This window comes from Aethalodelphis obliquidens, unplaced genomic scaffold (assembly GCF_003676395.1).
Source record: "Aethalodelphis obliquidens isolate GAN/ISIS:26980383/991018 unplaced genomic scaffold, ASM367639v1 scaffold94, whole genome shotgun sequence".
NCBI lineage: Eukaryota > Metazoa > Chordata > Mammalia > Artiodactyla > Delphinidae > Aethalodelphis > Aethalodelphis obliquidens.
The window spans coordinates 2,958,122-2,976,099 of NW_020838038.1; the positions used below are offsets into that span (position 1 = coordinate 2,958,122).

At 40.8% G+C, this 17,978-nt stretch overlaps 1 protein-coding gene and 1 long non-coding RNA gene across 5 annotated transcripts in view; one reads left to right on the top strand and one right to left on the bottom strand.

The window, feature by feature from the left end:
* The window catches only part of LOC113614323 (uncharacterized), a 31,061-nt gene extending 16,422 nt beyond the window's left edge, over window positions 1-14,639 (top strand). The window contains exons 2-3 of the long non-coding RNA XR_003430580.1: window positions 14,156-14,357; window positions 14,466-14,639. This is a non-coding gene — a long non-coding RNA (uncharacterized LOC113614323). The remainder of the gene's footprint in view (window positions 1-14,155; window positions 14,358-14,465) is intronic.
* A 112-nt stretch (window positions 14,640-14,751) lies between these two features.
* Window positions 14,752-17,978, bottom strand: part of MOSPD2 (motile sperm domain containing 2) — a 61,539-nt gene continuing 58,312 nt past the window's right edge. For 2 of the 4 annotated variants that reach the window (XM_027095722.1, XM_027095724.1), the window contains exons 14-15: window positions 17,873-17,975; window positions 15,872-17,285 (exon numbers count right to left, since the gene is read on the bottom strand). In XM_027095722.1, the coding sequence (XP_026951523.1) occupies window positions 17,148-17,285; window positions 17,873-17,975 (241 nt within the window). In that variant the 3' untranslated portion in view covers window positions 15,872-17,147. Of the gene's footprint in view, window positions 15,684-15,871; window positions 17,286-17,870; window positions 17,976-17,978 lie in introns of those variants that run through there. The other 2 variants (XM_027095723.1, XM_027095726.1) reach the window with 2 other exon arrangements.

Below are 17,978 nucleotides of genomic sequence, written 5' to 3' on the forward strand. Positions count from 1 at the left end.
TGGCTATTTGTAGAACCTGTTTGTAGATGCAAACTTGCCCTTTTACTCTCTCCTGACGAGTGACAGGCAGGGTTGCTATGGTATGCAAAACAACTCTTCTTTCCCCATCTGCCTTCCAGTGACATTTCTTGGCTCTAATCATAATCTAAAAGCCTTGCCCTTCTCTCCAGTCCTGGCAGTACTTGGTAGCTAGCCCTAGATTCAGGGATCCGCCCCCTTTTAAAGAACATTTTATTATTTATTTATTTATTTTTTGGATCTTAGTTACAGCTCAGGTCTTAGTTGTGGCATGTGGCTTTCTCTCTAGTTGTGGCGTGCGGGTTTTCTCTTCACTAGTTGTGGCGCGAGAGCTCCAGGGCGCGCGCAAGCTTAGTTGCCCCGAAGCCTGTGGGATCTTAGTTTCCTGACAAGGTATCGAGCCTGCATCCCCTTCATTGGAAGGCGTATTCTTTACCACTGGACCACCAGGGAAGTCCCTGGGAATCCCTTGTTGATATAAAGAAAATAAAGGAGATAAAGTAGTGGGGTTACGGGCTATCTAAAGGAGCTAAATAAGAAATGGAGTAATTTCACAGATCCAGCAAAACAAAAATCCATTTAATTAGTACCCAAAGAAAACATACTTAATAGGAGCGATTGCTAGGAGAGGATTCATTTAGTATTTTCTGTTTCTGAGGACCATCTTAGAGGGTAGAAAGTTGTTAATGGCATCTGTTAAGGTGTGTCTTTTATAGGTGCTTTGGAGAGCCTCAGAATGTTGAATAATTGGTCCCCAGAATAAATTGTTTAGCTAATGGGTTTCGAACATTAAACGAATCCATTAATTCTCAGTGGAGCATTAAACATCTGAATTCGTTTTGCAAAGCTGAATATCAAAGTAATTTTTGAAATGAGAATAAACCTAGAGCCATTTATTACTAGGGATTGCACCAGCAGTTCTAACAACTAGACCCAACCGAATAGAGGTCAGGCCATACCTTGCCTTTTTTTTTTTTTTTTTTTTTTTTTTAACTGTGCAAGCTGAACCCTGCACAAGGGGTATGCTTTCACAAGTGTGGAAGAGGGTAAACATTAATTGCCTCAAGACCAGTGCAGGGATGTGTTATGGTTAGTGTTCTAAGCTGTTTTCCCTAAGGCAGATTTACATTTTCATTCATTCAGCAAATATTTATTGAATGCCTCCCCTGCTTCAGATGCTACATTTCCAGGATGAGTTTCGTTAGAATAAGGGCAACTATTTTCCACATAAGTCTTTTAGAAATTTGCCTCTCCTGTCCTTCTGCTTCTGAAAAGCCCACACTCTCTAAACATTGTGCTTCATTGCCAGCTCCCAGCATGACACAGCTGTATAAGTGGGAAGGAAAGAGTTAACAGCTGATCTGCAATCCAGCTTTTCCCGCCTTGAGGTCACACCCCGGGAAAATGACCTGAGCAAATCTTGTAGATTTGCTAGCTGGACTTCATGATGGTATTTGCTAATGGGGAGTCCTTACCTATGGAAAGTTTTTGTCAGGATATATCAAGTTTGTATAGGATTACTTATGGTAAATGTACCTGGAATCTATGGATTTCACGGCCAGCTGGAAAATGTCAGTGTCATCCTTTTAATTATCAGAGTATACAATGAATAAGTTTCATGACAAAAATAGCTCCTTTTGTGTAAGTGATACCCCATGTGTTAAACCTGGGCCAGGGCCACCCCATCCGAAGGCTGTGATTCCCTGAGGATATAGAGCCCACATCTTATTCCTCTCTGTAACACTGCGTCCAGCACAGTACCCAGTACCTAGAGAACAGTCAATAAATGTTTAACTTATTTTAAAGAATATACATACGTAGCCCACTTATAAATGGCCACAAACTCTTTAGCTAGCAAAATCCATAAAAAGAGCATAACACCTTCTAACCAAAACTGTTGCAGCCAAGGGAACGATGGAAGGTCAGATAAAATGGGAAGGCCCTTAGGAAAAAGGACTTTGGAGCAAAACGAAGGAGTTGTCTAGATCAGTGTTTTTTAAACTTTAATGTGCATATGAACCACCTGGGATGGTGTCTATATGCAATTTCCTTTTTTTTTTTACATCTTTACTGGAGTATAATTGCTTTACAATGGTGTGTCAGTTTCTGCTTTGTAACAAAGTGAATCAGTTATAAATATACATATGTTCCCACATCTCTTCCCTCTTGCGTCTCCCTCTCTCCCACCCTCCCTATCCCACCCCTCTAGGTGGTCACAAAGCACCGAGCTGATATCCATGTGCTATGCGGCTGCTTCCCACTAGCTATCTATTTTATATGCAATTTCTAGTGCAGGGGATCTGCTGTAGGCCCTGAGATGGTCTTTTCTAACATTTCTAAAGCCTTGTGGTCGGGAGCTTCAGCGTCAGCATGACCTAGATGCTTGTTAGAAATGCAGAATCTTCAGCCCCGCCCAGCCTTTCTTAATCAGATTCTGGCTCTTTTTTCATAAGTTCTTTTTTTTTTTTTACATCTTTATTGGAGTATGATTGCTTTACAATGGTGTGTTAGTTTCTGCTTTATAACAAAGTGAATCAGCTATACATATACATATGTTCCCATATCTCTTCCCGCTTGCGTCTCCCTCCCTCCCACCCTCCCTATCCCACCCCTCCAGGCGGTCACAAAGCACCGAGCTGATCTCCCTGTGCTATGTGGCTGCTTCCCACTAGCTATCTACCTTACGTTTGGTAGTGTATATATGTCCATGCCACTCTCTCACTTTGTCCCAGCTTACCCTTCCCCCTCCCCATATCCTCAAGTCCATTCTCTAGTAGGTCTGTGTCTTCATAGGTTCTTGATTCCTTCAAACTCACTCTTTGAAAAGGGCCAAGGACTCTCTGTTGTGCTTGCTGTCTCTGTCTCTCTCTCTGTCTCTCTCTCTCTCTCTGTCTCTCTCTCTCTCAGGTTACCAGGTCCTTCTTGAGAAGTGATAATTTCTTTGGTGCCTCTATAGCTCCTTCATAATTGATTGGCTTTTCCAAGCTTATGTTTGAGGGGCAACAAAGCAGATTTCTATCTCTTGTAACTTCCTGAAACCATAAAACTTTGAACTTGCAGTCCGTTTGATTCAAGCCGTGTTTGTTTAGGGGGTGCCTGGCAAACAGTCTAATACTATTATGCATGCTCTTTACTGGAGGACAGGTAAATCCAGTATTGAATGATGAGTCCTGTGGGCAAGGGAAGGCACGTGGAAATTTCACCTATAATTGAGTCAAAGAACATTAGATTCAATAGCTAGAGAAAAATGTACCTGCAGTAAATAAAATGCATTTGTACTTAGGTACCTCACAGGAGTCAGTCACCTTTTCTCCCCTGAACCTTGAACAAAAAATGTATACTGATTTTTGTTTTTTTACATATTTATTTATTTTGGCTGAGTTAGGTCTTCGTTGCTGCACACGGGATTTCTCTAGCTGCGGCGAGCGGGGGCTGCTCTTCGTTTCAGTGCACAGGGTTATTGCAGTGGCTTCTCTTGTTGCGGAGCGTGGGCTCTAGGTGCGTGGGCTTCAGTAGCTGTGGCTCGCGGGCTCGAGAGCGCAGGCTCAGTAGTTGTGGCACGTGAGCCTAGTTGCTCTGCGGCATGTGGGATCCTCCTGGACCCGGGCTCGAACCCATGTCCCCTGCATTGGCAGGCAGACTCCCAACCACTGCGCCACCAGGGAAGCCCCTGTATACTGATTTTTAAGCCATGAAATGGAAGGGTTAATAGGTACAAGTAGCCAAAGATCGGTGCCAGAACCTTTGAAATTCAAAGATGTAAGTGAAGAAGAAACTACTACTGGCATGAAGTGAAGTACTCAGCAGAATTTCTGTCTTCAGAGAGACATCAAGATGGAAAAGAAGACTCAAAAAGGAAATGCCATTAACACAGGGAGAGAGGCAGGCTGAGATGATAGGATTATATGCAGTTATATCCAAGTCTGCCAATACTTAGAAAATGCCATTAACTTGAAACATACTTACATTGAATGGCTGTAATGAAATCCCCTAAATTAGGATTCTCATAATGGCCTTGAGGTCTATTTGGATTTGCCCTTAGTGAAGGAAAGCCAACAAAAGCGGGTGTGTTTCCCGGAGGTCATAGCTGCCTATGGGCTATGAGCTGCGGCCCAAAGTCATGCATGGGTTGGCTGAGGTCCTGTGGAGCAGAGAGCAGCAATGGCTGCCATTCATGATAAGCTTCCATCTAAGGGAGTCCCAGACACGTTTCACATATTTGATCCACAGAAAGGTTGCAGACAAATATTGGTCCAGATAGGGTTAGGAAGGAAGGGAGAGTCAGACATAGGCAGTCTGGTCATGACTGAAATATAAACTAGCTCTAGGGGGGGAAGTGGACATCGAAACGCAAATCCACAGGAAGGTCTTGGAGTGCGCAGGTAGCATTGAGTTAAAACAGACTTTCTGCCGTATTCAGTTACTTTTACAAATGGAATTTAGAAAATGAGAGTCTAAAGAGCTATACCAGGCTGAACAGTATAGATCTTATTATTTACATGCGTCATGGCATTTTAACTTGGAAGCATCACCTTTGGCACTGACAAATTTCTGTTGCAGGCTGGGCTTACAGGCATACGGGATCCCTTCAACATGTGTTAATACTCCTAACACGATGTTGTCCCAAGTGTATTCTTAGGAGACTGAGTCCCAAAATACATTGCTTGAAAAGAGGCTTCCATGCTTTATAAAAACTGGGGGAATACATAATATTCTCAGATTTGTCAGGCACGTTAGTACACTGAAGAGTCTGAGAAAGTTTATGGGGGGAAACTTCAGGCTTGTTTAGTACAGTGTTTCTCAAAGTTGTATGACGATGGAAGCCTTTTGGCCCAGAGTAAACTGTAGAGTTAGTATTCTGAAGGATCTCCTTGGGGGGAAATGCAGGCCTATGGAGAGAGAAAGCAGCACTTAAGAAACTGCTCGGGCATGATATTAATGAAGCTATAGTCATTTTTGCTGAGATGCGAGTAGGGTAAGAAAAGCTGGGGGAAGCTCCCTGCTCACTCAACGTCTGGGTGAGCCTGAACATGACGAATGACGGAAGGAATTCCATCATTGTGAGGCCTTGCTGACCTATAATTCCCCTCAGGGCTGCAAACCAGCTATTCTAGGTTCTTCGAGAACAGCCGCTGTCTCTTTTACTTGATATTTTTCCTATGCCACCAAGTTACATGCTTTGCCTAAAGCTGTGCTTGGTAAACGTTAATTAATTGACATTAACAATTAATTCTTAATTAACAAAAGCTAGAAACGAGGAAGGGGAAGGCTAACCTTGAACTTCAGAAGAGTCTATTTTTTAAAACTAAGGAATTAATTCATTACTTCATCAAGTAGGCTCCACCCGTGTGGCAGGTATGTGCTAGGTGCTAGGGACTCGATGGCGAATGTCATCCCTTCCCCTTGTGGAGTTTGTAGTCTAATGGGGAGAAAGGCATTAATAAATGTCACACAAGCAGCAACATGGATGGACCTAGGGATTATCATATTAAGTGAAGTAAATGAGAGAAAGACAAATATCGTATGATATCACTTATATGTGCAATCTAAAAAAATGATACAAGTGAACTTATTTATCAAACAGAAATGGATTCAAAGACATAGAAAACAAATTTATGGTTACCAAAGTAGTGGGGGGGAGATAAATTAGGAGTTTGGGATTAACATAGGCACAGTACTATAGGGTTTCCCTGGTGGTGCAGTGGTTAAGAATCTGCCTGCCAATGCAGGGGACAAGGGTTTGAGCCCTGGTCCAGGAAGATCCCACATGCCGCAGAGCAGCTAAGCCCGTGCACCACAACTACTGAGCCTGCGCTCTAGAGCCCGCGAGCCACAACTACTGAAGCTCACGCGCCTAGAGCCCATGCTCTGCAACCAGAGAAGCCACTGCAATGAGAAGCCTGCGCACCGCAACGAAGAGTAGCCCCCTCTTGAGGCAACTAGAAGAAAGCCCGCGCGCATCAACGAAGGCCCAAAACAGCCAAAAATTAAAAAAAACCAAAAAAATATACACACTAATATATATAAAATAGATACACAACAAGGACCTACTGTATAGCACAGGGAACTATACTCAGTATCTTGTAATAACCTATCGAAAAGAATCTGAAAAAGAATATATGTGCATATATATATTTGTAACTGAATCCCTTTGCTGTACATTTGAAACTAACATAGCACTGTAAATTAAATATACTTCAATTTAAAAAAACACATAAATATCTAAATATAAACAGCCATAAGTACTATGAAGAAAACATGGTGGTATCATGGGAACATCTGATAGTGGAAACTGATCAACCACGTCCTTGGAGAGAGAGAGGCCTTTTCTTTTTGAGATATCATTGATATAGAACATTATATTAGTTTTAGGTGTAAAACATAAGGATTCAATATTGATATATATTGCAAAATGATCACAACAAATCTAGTTAACATCTATCACCACATGTAGTTACAGAATTTTTTTTTCTTGTGTTGAGAACTTTTAAGATCTACTCTCTTAGCAACTTTCAAATATCCAATACAGTATTATTGACTGTAGTCACCATGTCGTACATTACATCCCCAGAACTTATTTTATAACTAGAACTTTGTGCCTTTTGACCCCTGCACCCATTTCGCCCACCCCCCACCCTCCACCTCCATGCTCTGTAGCTATGAGCTCATTTTTTGGTGATTCTTTAAGAGTCAAGAAATAAGTGAGATCATATGGTATTTGTCTTTCTCTATCTGATTTATTTCACTTAGCATAATGTCCTCAAGGTTGTCATTAATAGCAAGATTTCTTATTTTTTTATGGTTAAATAATATTCTGTTGTGTATATATTGTGTATTTATCCATTCATCCATCAGTGGACACAGGTTGTTTCCATGTCTTGGTTATTGTAAATAATGCTGCAGTGAACATGGGGGTGTGTATATCTTTTTGAATTAGTATTTTCATTCTCTTTGGATAAATACCCAGGAGAGGAATTGCTGGATCATATGGTAGTTCTGTTTTTAGTCTTTTTGAGGAACCTCCGTACTGTTTTCCGTAGTGGTTGCACTAATTTACATTCCCACCAACGGTGCACAAGTGTTCTCTTTTCTCTACATCCTCGCTAACACTTGTTATTACTTGTCTTTTTGGTGATAGCCATTCTGACAGGTGTGAGGTGATATCTCATTGTGGTTTTGATTTGCATGTCCCTGATGATTAGTGATGTTGATCAGCTTTTCATGTGCCTAAGGTACCTTGCTTACTGGCCATCTGTATGTCATCTTTGAAAAAATGTCTCTTTAGGTCTTCTGCCTGTTTTTTAACTGTATTGTTTTTTTTGTTTGTTTGTTTGCTATTGAGTTATATGAGTTCTTTATGTATTTTGGATATTAGCCCCTTATCACATATATGATTTGCAAATATTTTCTCCCATTCTTCTAGTTGCCTTTTTTTTGTTGTTGTCTGTGCAGAAGCTTTTTCGCTTGATGTTGTCCCACTTGCTCATTTTTACTTTTATTGCCTTTGATTTTTGGTGTTAAATCCAAAAAATCATAGCCAAGACCACTGTCAAGGAGCTTACCCTCATGTATTCTGAGTTTTATGATTTCAGGTCTTATATTCAAGTCCTTCAGGTCTTACATTCATTTTGGAGTTAACTTTTGTGTATGGTGTAAGATAGTGGTCCAGTTTCAGTCCTTTGCATGTGCCTATCTAGTTTTTCCAGCACAATCTATTGAAGAGACGATCCTTTTCCCATTACATATTCTTGGTTTCTTTGTCATAAATTAATTGACCATATATGCATGGGTTTTTTTCTGGGCTCTCTATTCTTTTCCATTGATCTATATGTCTGTTTTTATGGCAATACTCTACTGTTTTGATTACTATAGCTTTATAGTAGAGTTTGAAATCGGGAAGCATGATGCCTCCGCTTTGTTCTTTGTTCTCAGGATTGCTTTGGCTACTCAGGGTCTTTGTGGTTCCATAATTTTAGGATTGCTTGTTCAATTTCTGTGAAAAAATGGACTGGAATTTTGGTAGGGATTACATTGAATCTGTAGGTTGCTTTGGGCAATATGGACCATTTTAACAGTACTAATTCTTCTAATCCATGAGCACAGAATATCTTTTCATTTATTTGTGTCTTCTTCAGTTTCTTTCACTAATAGTGCTTCACTGTACATGTCTTTCACCTCCTTGGTTAAACTTATTCCTTGGTATTTTATTCTTTTTGATGCACCTTGTGTATGAGATTATTTTCTTAATTTCTCTGGTAGTTCATTATTAGTGTATAGAAATGCAACATATTTTTGTATATTGATTTTGTATCCTGCCAGTTGATTGAATTCATATGTTCTAACAGTTTTTGGTGGGGTCTTTAGGGTTTTCTGTATATAATATCATGTCATCTGACAGTTTTATTCTTCATTTACAACTTGGATGCCTTTTACTTTATTTTTTTGCCTAATTGCTCTGGCTAGGACTTCCAATACCATGTTGAAGAAAAGTGGTGAGGGTGTGCAGAGAGGTATCTTTTATGAACAGATGAGGAGCTGAGAGCCACCTTGAAGAGGTGAAGGTGGGAGGTTGGGATGGGGGGAAGTTCCAGGCATAGAGATGGAACCAGACTATTTAGAGGGAGAGAGAGGGGGAAAATGAGGCTGCGAAGGTCGTCCTTCAGCAGTTTGTAGGCCAAGTTAGGAAATTTAATCACAGGCTGAGAGCCATGGAAGACACTTAAGGTTTTAACCTGGGGAGTGATATGATAGGATGTGCATTTTCAAAGAGTCCTCAATGTCCCTGACTACAGTATGAAAGAATGACTGCAGAGAGTCAGAGGGGAGGCCCAGACACTGCCTGAGATTGTTGCAGAAGTCCAGGTGAGAGATGCTGTGGATTGAAGAAGGGGGATGGCAGTGGAAAGGGGAGAGGCCCTGTACGGTCAAGGATGAAGGTCAGGTTTCTAGCTGGTATAAATGTGTTACTGAACCAGACTGGGTTCTGCTCGCTCACGTGCAGTAAAGCCGATCTATTGACACTGGGTGTGGTGAAGGAAAGTGCAGCATTTATTGCAAGGCCAAGCAGGGAGTATGGGTGGCTAAGGCTCGAAAGACCTGTTGGCTTTCAGGGAAAGGTTTTTAAAGATGAGAAGGTTCTAGGGTGTGTGATCAGCTCGTGGACATTCTTCTGCTTGGTTGGTGGTGAGGTAATTGGGACTCAGCATCATCAACCTTCTGGTTCCATCTGTGCTTGTGGTCTGTGTGCTTGTGGCTAACATGCAGTTAACTTCTTCCACCTGGTGGGAGTTTCAGTATTTGCGAAACAGCTCAAGGATATGGCTCAGAATATTATCTGTAGTCCTTGAGGAGGAACTAAATTTTTTCCGTAGCTAAACTATTGTTATTTTGTCTTGCTTGTTTTCCTTTGTTTCTGCTTTTTCTCATTCCTATGATTAAATTTGCTCTTTGTAACTCGGGGAAGGCCTAAAAGGCTAAAGTTTTCCTATAAACAGGAGGCAGGCAGAGGACCTGGCAGGGGAAAGGTCTGTCCCAGGAAGGCCCCATAGGGTCCTGCTTGATTACAATCCTCCCTTTTCCTTGATACTCCTAAATCTTGAGGGGGAATAGGTGTGGAACAAGAAAGGGAATAAAGTTTTGGATAGAGAGGTTAATTAGAAACTCAGCAGAGGAACTCAGTTTTAGGGGTACTTGGTTTTACATGGATGGAGGGTGGTACCATCCATTGAGATAGAAACTGGACAACTAGGTCTGGGGGAGGATCATGAGTTGTTTTTGACATTTTGTGATGGACACCTGGAACTGCTGAGTTGATGCTGGATACATATATCTAGACCTAGAACAGGAGGTATGGTTAGAATATCGAAGGGTTAATGGCTTGCTGTTGCTAATTGCAGCCCTGGGTGTAGAGGAGATCGCCTGTGGAGAGAAAGGAAAGAGTCCAGTTCTAACTTCAACATCTTGAAGACTTGGTGGAGGAAGGTGAACCAGTAAAGGACACTAAAGTGGGAGAAAAGAAAAGCAGGAGTTAACTGTTGTCTCAGAAACCTAGTGATTGATACAGCCAAATGCTGCTGCAGGAACTCACTTCAGTTTCAGGCTGAAGCAAGTCCAATGGAAGAAGTGGTAAGGAGGTCGTTGCTGGATCGTAGCAAGTACCGTTTTGCTAGAATGATGGGAATAGACACTAGAATGGAGTGAGATAGCAGGGAGCAAGGTGGAAGTGGAGATGTGGTGAGGACCCTTCTTAAAGAGGTTTGTCTAAGAGGAAGCCCATATTTTCCTTTTGATTTTGGCCTTAACTATGTGAGCAACCTCACTTATATCTGGCTCTCAACTCTTAGAATCAAGATGGTCTCTTCCACTGTATATAGAATGGTAAATATGAACGTTTTCCTTTCATTCATTCTCAGTTCTCTTGTGTCTCTTCAGAGAATCTTGCTGATGGTGATTCTAGTTTTAAAGACAATACATATATTTATTATACTACATGACCCCCCCCCCCACACACACACACTATTAAGCAAACCAAATGCTTTATCTGGTGTTAGAAAGGTTTGGACTCACCAAGATATGGTTACTATATCCATCTCTATTTTGGCGCCTTCCCAATGAATTTAGGAAAGATAATTCTGACTATACTCAATTCTACCCTAAGCACTGAGTTGAGGATATAATTTCTCTATAAGATACACTTCCACCTTTAATGACTAAGATCTTAAGTGGTTTCAGAGATCTCAGAGCAGTAAATACTGGGTTTACAAGGAAGCTTTGCTTTTTACATCAGTTTCCTTTTAAGCAACTTATTAGTTCAGCCACATGAAAAAAATTTAAATCTTGGTAGACTGCATCATACTATTGTTATTTCCCCTAATTATAACCTTCTCCCTCTCCACCCCTGCAAAAGGAAGTAGCTGGAGTCACAGAGTGTTGGAAAAGTACCTAAAACACATTTTTGACATTTAGTTTATGACTGAGAACAGTGATTTGGTATTTGACTCAAGCCCATTTGCCTGTTAGTGGGTGAAAACAGTTCAGGGCAAATTTAACTGCAAATAGTAAGTTGTACTGAATGAATCTGTATGACAATATTAGGGTGAGGGTTTGCTGCAGAAAAGAGAGAGGAATATTGGAATGGGAAAGACAAATGATTCACGTCTTAGTTTGTTATAGTCCCAGATCCTGCAAAAGGGGACAGTCATAATATTAGTAGTTTCAAAGTTTCTTGCAGTCAGAAACAAACATACATAGAAGGTAAAATCAAGTTTGCATTCATGGGGCAATAGGAAATCCACGCAGAAGGAGTTTTGGGTGACTTAAAAAAGCTAGTGACATTTTCAGCACACACATACATGCACTGCTCTGTAATGACCTGAAAATTTGCAGGGGACTTTTTGGAATAATTAGAATTCAAGGCACTGGACTTTGATACAAAGTAAATTAGATAGTAAATATACTGGGAATCATGATGCAAGTGTCCATAAGAAAATGATTTTTTTCCTTTCTTAGTTTTAATCTTTTCTCATAGCTACCTTAACAGAGCATATGTCTGTCTGAGAACACTAATTTAAATAAACTAACTGAAATGGATTATTCGGAAAAAAAAAGGAAAGTTAAAAAAAACTGGTTGTTTTTCACTACAGCTTCATTTACAAAAGCACACAATTACTGGAAGTCCTCTTTGCCCTAGCACATTAACTCATCGTGAGAATGTTTCTTGAGTGTTTATGATCGAGTCAATGTTTAAAATAGTGGAGACATACTTTCCCTTAACAAATGATTTATAAAAGTTTGAATATTTGTGTGCACTGAAGTTATGAGACTGGAGAAAGCCAACCGGGATAGAGATATACTGTCCTCCTCGACTATCATTTGATGCCTAACACAGAAGTTGTAGTCTATTTCTTTTCATGTGAGGTCATCTGTGAATTCAAAGCAGTCAGTCAGGCTGGGTAAGATTGGGTTCAGCTTTCTGACCCTCTGTCTCCTGGTCTGCAAAGTGAGGGGACCAGATTGGATGAGCTTGCAGGTTCTACCCAATACACACTCTGTGTAACCCTTTCCATTGAGTGGGGGCTGGGGCTAGTGAATGTGATGGGATAACACTCCCATGATTTAGGTAAGCTTATGCAGCAGGAGGGATTTGTCAGATGTAAAGTTTCTAATCAGTTATCTTTGAGTTCATCAGAAGGGAGATTTGTCCTGGCTGGATCTGATCTAATCAGGTGAGCCCTTGGAAGTGGATCTTTATCCAGTTGAGCCTCCATGGAGGATGTCATTGGCTGACAGTCTTGTGAGACCTTGACCAGGGAACCCAGCCATGCTGTACCAGACTCAGCCCACACAAACTATGAAATAATTCGGGTGGTTTTAAGATGCTAACTTTGTGGTAATTTGTTACTTGGCAATAGAAAACATCTATGATGTGATTGTGTTAAACACATGACTCCTTGAGGTGACGAGACTACGGCTGAGACAACTAGTAGCTGCAACCCTACTAGGTGCCCTTCTACGGAGTGATGGCTAAACCTCTCAGAAGGTTGATGTTGCACGACACAGCCCTCCATCAAAGTAAACAGTACATTAACCTGTACGTTTCAAACCTTTCACAAAGTAAGTTCTGTCTGTAGCTTAGAATTCCAAGTACGTTTCCAACCAAGGGTCTTGAGTGGTTATTTGTGTTTTGTCACCTCTGCTTCTCAAGTATTCTATCTTCTCTTTTTCGTCTCCTGCTGTTTGGGGTAGGTAAAGTTCTTGGAGCTGTCCTTTCAACGTTGTAACCTATGACTCAGATGTGGCAGTTCTGAGTGGTTGTAACAAGCAGTGGACTTGGGAGACTAGTTCAACTCTTGGCTCTGAAACCAACTAGCCTGTGACCTTGGGAAAAAGAATTATTTCTCAGGCTCTTGGTTTCCTTATCTGTAAAACACAAGGTCTTATCATGTATTCTCACATTGTTCAGACAAAGGAACACGAACAACTGGTCATTTCAAGGATTCTGTATTCTTGCCCGTTGAACCAGCTGTCTCAAATATTTTAACATGTGCAAGAGATTGGCTTTACTTTGCATGGCAGGGGACATGAGTAGGGTAGGGAAGAGAATCTTTGGACATTAGAGGGAAGTAATTATATTCAGTGTTAAGGATGAAATTGTTATGAAGATGTGAAAGATCCTATGTGATATTTTTATGGAATTGTTACAAATGTAACGGGAAACTGTTATGGGTGGAATATTGCAAGATGAATTCCAGGTGTGGGTGTGCTGTTATGACGGGGTGTGGGTGCAGTGGTGGAAGGAAGCATCAAACCAAGTCTTCCTCTGACTGGTAAGGGATACTCCTTTACAGGATTCAAGGCAGTTGATCATCACTGGCCATCTACACGCGTCCCTTGACCTGGGCACCAGAATTCAGAGTGAAGTACCAAGAAGGCAAGGATGGGAGTACAGAGCAGGGAAAAGTTTGGAGAGCTGACATTTGGCTTTGAGTGAGACGGGATATTCAGGACATCAACCCAAGTGTGAAAAGTTCTGGGGAGCTGGAGTGGAAGGTGGTGGAGGCAACATCAACAAAGCCGGGCTAGCCTCTCCGGGGCTGCTTTTAAATGCAAGATTTCCTCTCCCTCTCACACTCATCCTGGGAAGTTGTACTTTGATATCAGAGGCACTTAGGGATGAGGAAACTGAGGCTGAAAGAGGTTAATTAACATTCCCGGGTCACACAGGTAGCAAATGTCAGAGAGGGGACTTGAACCCGGGCAGTCTTCATTCAGAGCCCTCACTCCTGACCACCACTCCGTCAGCTGGGACAAATGGGAGGACTTCCATTCCGTGCCCTCGGGCCAGGAAGAAAAGGGGAGTCCTGTGCTTCTGGGGACCCATGTTGTTCTGACATCAAGAAACCTTAAGTTGCTGGTAAAATTTAGAGAAGAGCCGGGTCGCTGTAAAGTAACTGATCCTTTCCTAGCTGGAGCCTTCCCCACACAGGAGCTCTTTCCTAGAAAGTTGCATCTTTTGGGAAAGGAGGCCACACCCTCAGAGTCCTGGGTAGGTGTGGGGCTCCTTGGTAGGTTACCGGTCTGTCTTTGTGGCTCTCTTTTGAATTTTTCCCATGGTTTTGTATCTCGACCTCTTTTGCAGTTTAGAAGATGGACCTGTCCTTTTCGTTCTATTTTATGGAGCTGCACTTGGGAGTTGTGTCTTCCAGTGGCGAGGGGAACCACACAAACAATCCCCAGGGCCTTTGCCATCGCTATCCGGGGCCGCCCCTCCTGAACCACACCCACGTGCCGTGCTCCGGTGCCTTCTCGCCGGGACCACCTGCCATGCGCCCGGCAGCCAGGTAGGATTTCTTGTCAGCCTGCTTCCTGCAGGTTCCTGTCAGCAGGCAGGTGTATAGGTACTAGGATTGAGGGATGTAGGGCAATTCTGACATGTGTGGCCACTCTAGTGATAGGTTCTGTGATGGAGCCCCCAGCTGTGACAGTGAGGCCAACGCTAGGTCCGGAAAATGGAGAGCTCCCCTGAAGAGCAGCCAGACCCTGACCCAGGGGCGAGGAGAAACGGGACACACTAGGGACGGGTTCACCTGATGACACAATTGTGCCTTTGGAAGTTTGTGGTGCCATCCTTATAAAAAGATAAGTAGGCGCAGAAGAAATTAATGTGATCTTTGGAAGGTCAGAGTGAACCTGAGCTTTGATTTTTAAGATGCTTTATCAATTAGAGACCAGAGGTTTTTCCTGATGATATTTATTGCATAAATGTAATTATTTTTCTAAAACATATTAAAATAGAAAACATGTTCTTTTGATCAGTTTATACAAAGAAAATACCAATATAGTAATAAAAATACTGAAAATATATGAAAAGCACCAGAACATTAGAGAAATTACACCGGCAACAATTCTAGGAATATATTTTTGTTTTTTGCAATTGTACAATAAAGTGCTATTAAATCCAGTCAAAATTAGTGGCAAGATATAAAAACAGTTATGGTATATTATGAAATTTGAGGCTAGGTTTACCAGCAATTGTATCTTTAGGCTACTTGCCTATAATGATATTTCATTAATGTTTTCATGGAAACTCTATGAATTTCCATTCCAAGTGAAGATAATTTAAATCTGAATGTTGGTCCTTGGTAATTTGGTCATGAACAGGTAATGACATATTAAAAAATAAAATTATTAATTATAGCATACTCAGTCATACAGACGTGATTAAATAAAATCAAACGAAGACACAATAAAATCAAATGTAAATATATGTGATCAATTAAGACAAGTACAGAAGTTTAGATGCCTTTGATTTTATGGTTAATTTTCAATATATTTTGCTTAGTCACATTTAATAGACACACAAATGTTAACAAGAAATGTTATTAAATTCAGCTGGCCAGACATCAGGGAAAAACATTTTAGTGAGTCAATGTAATTTTCATGTGAAACATTAAAGGGACACCGTCAGGACAATACATTTCCAATTTTGACTATTTCCTCGCTTATTTGCTGAAGAACAAAACACATACACAGATACTTCGGGATTAGATTATAACAAAGCCAGGAATCTAACATATAAGGGGAAATCGCTGTGCACACACACAGGGAGATACTATGGACAGTACTTAGGGTGGGCTGCAGTCAGTTTCACGTCTGGAGGTGGCAAACTGAAACAGAAAAACCCAAATTAAGACGAAGTATCAGACCAGTGTCCATTTAAGGTTTTATTTCCTAGGCCAGTTTTGAAGGAACTCTATTTTTTCATTCTTCATAATGCCATTTGGGAATCATCACATTCTCAAGATGAAAACCGCCAACACTACAACCTCAGAATAAAACATTCTGCAAACATGGCTCAATCAAAACTCAAAATTTATTTTACAGGCAGACTATTTTTTTCTTTCATATAAAGTAGATTTATATGTGAACCAACATGGACCAAAACTGTTTATATTAAATGAGAAAACAAACTACTTGCATTAGGCTCTGCTCCTGCGAGGTGTATCATGTTACGAATTGAGGAACCGTCCTCAGTATTGCTGTGACAAAGGCAGAATATATCAAGTGAGTCAATTAACCCTGGTCTGAAGTTTTTACAGTGTTTTTCACTCTTAAACCGAGAAGTGACACTTTCGATTTATTTTTTCACTCTTACCGAAAGTTCCCTTCTCGTGGCTGATTTTAGCAAGGAATCGAAATGTAAATGAATTATACTGCTCTGCATCTCAAAAACTAACTTTTCAAAAAAATTTTATCTAACTCCTTTAGTTTAGAAAGGAGGGTGAAGATGGTCCAATGGAGGATCAGGCCTTTATAATAAGTGAAGCAAAAGGGTCCCTGTCCAGCCAGAGAGAGCAACGTGAAACTGCGCCTAAAAAGACTGGAGAGGTTCTTCTTCTGGACGTTACTGACGGACAGAATTTAGAGAAAATCCAACCAGACTTAGTTCCCCAAATCCTAGCTAAATGAGAGTGTGAGTGTTCATTAAAAAGTCTGAGATTAATAATAAAAGGCAGGCAGGCCGTTAAGGAAGACGGATAAGAAACAAAGGCTAAAGGTGGTTTGGCATTAAGTAGTTGTACATTCCAAAAGAACATCGACTAGCATCTGTTAGTAGTTCTCAAAATTACAAAGTCATGGTTACAGAAATTACTCTGTATGTTTTTTCAATATACATGTTCTTCTATATACATAGTATAGAAAAGCTAATAAGTTGGCTCAGCTATAATAATTCTGTCAAAAAAAAAGCAGATGACAGTTTTTGGCTGCAACAAAGCATGTTACTTTTCCGTTCAGCTAACATATATACATGATAGAACAAGCTTTAAAAGTATTAAATCAAAAGGGAAAAATAAATTATCTCTATTAAGTCACACAACAGATATACCTTTACTTACTTGACTAACTACCTATAGTTTCTTATAATCAATATCTTCAGCGTTTCCTTATTGTTAACAGTTTATTTTCAAGACATGTTTCAGTTCCCCCCCCCCGCCCCCCAAATGCCGTACATTTCCTTGGAGGAAGGAAGCACAGATGTGTGACACTTTCAGCATGGTGGAGAAGTTCTGGGAGGTACTTTTTCCAACTAATGAACGGAAAAGCCATGTCTCCTACCGAGCACCACTTCTTTAACTGCACAACAAATAGAAGAGAGAGATGACAAAAGCAAGCGAGACCACTGTTAAGGAAAGCAGCCATTGCTGGAACCAGATACAATGCTGAACTTGGTCTTCAAGCTTCCTGTTGCTTTCTAGTAAACGATTGAGCTAAAGAGGGAAGAAAAGGATGAAAGGTTTGTATCAATAAAACAGTACAAGAATCATGTGCATGACAAACGGGAATATTAGAAATCCCACGAACATTTATGGGATAGAGTCCATCTACTCTGAAGGGCTGCGAGCTGGGAATGCAATTTGGTTGCTGAACGGATGTGTATCTGTTCTCATTTTGAAAAGGTCTAATTCTCTAGTTGAGAAAGGAACAAAGCAATCATTTCCTGGAGGTACTGAAACCAGCTATTCAGAAAGAGAGCTCCTCCACCTTTTTCAAATTTAAATGCACTACATGGTACCTTTTCCATGAGATCAAGTTCTTCGATACCCCCCAAAATACCATGCGCTTTGCTATAAGGTCCCTAGTCCAAATTGAAATAGCCAGAGCTTTCAGAAAGTTAGTTAGAAGATCTCCAAAAGTAACGCACCACTTACCATTTCTGATCTGGCTTCCCTTCACAAAGAAGAGAGCATTTCTGTCGTGGCTATGCCAAAGGTCTGCTTTATGTCAGTGGGGAAAAAATGGATTTCTAATATTGATTAACACTAAAGACTTATAGTTAGGAAGAAAGAACACTTACCTGTAGATAGAGCTCTTCACTGGTTTTATCTGACATGTTAAAGGCATGGTGTTTTAATGTAAGAGTGGTTGGCTTAATGCTCTCAACAATATGGCATCTTAACCTA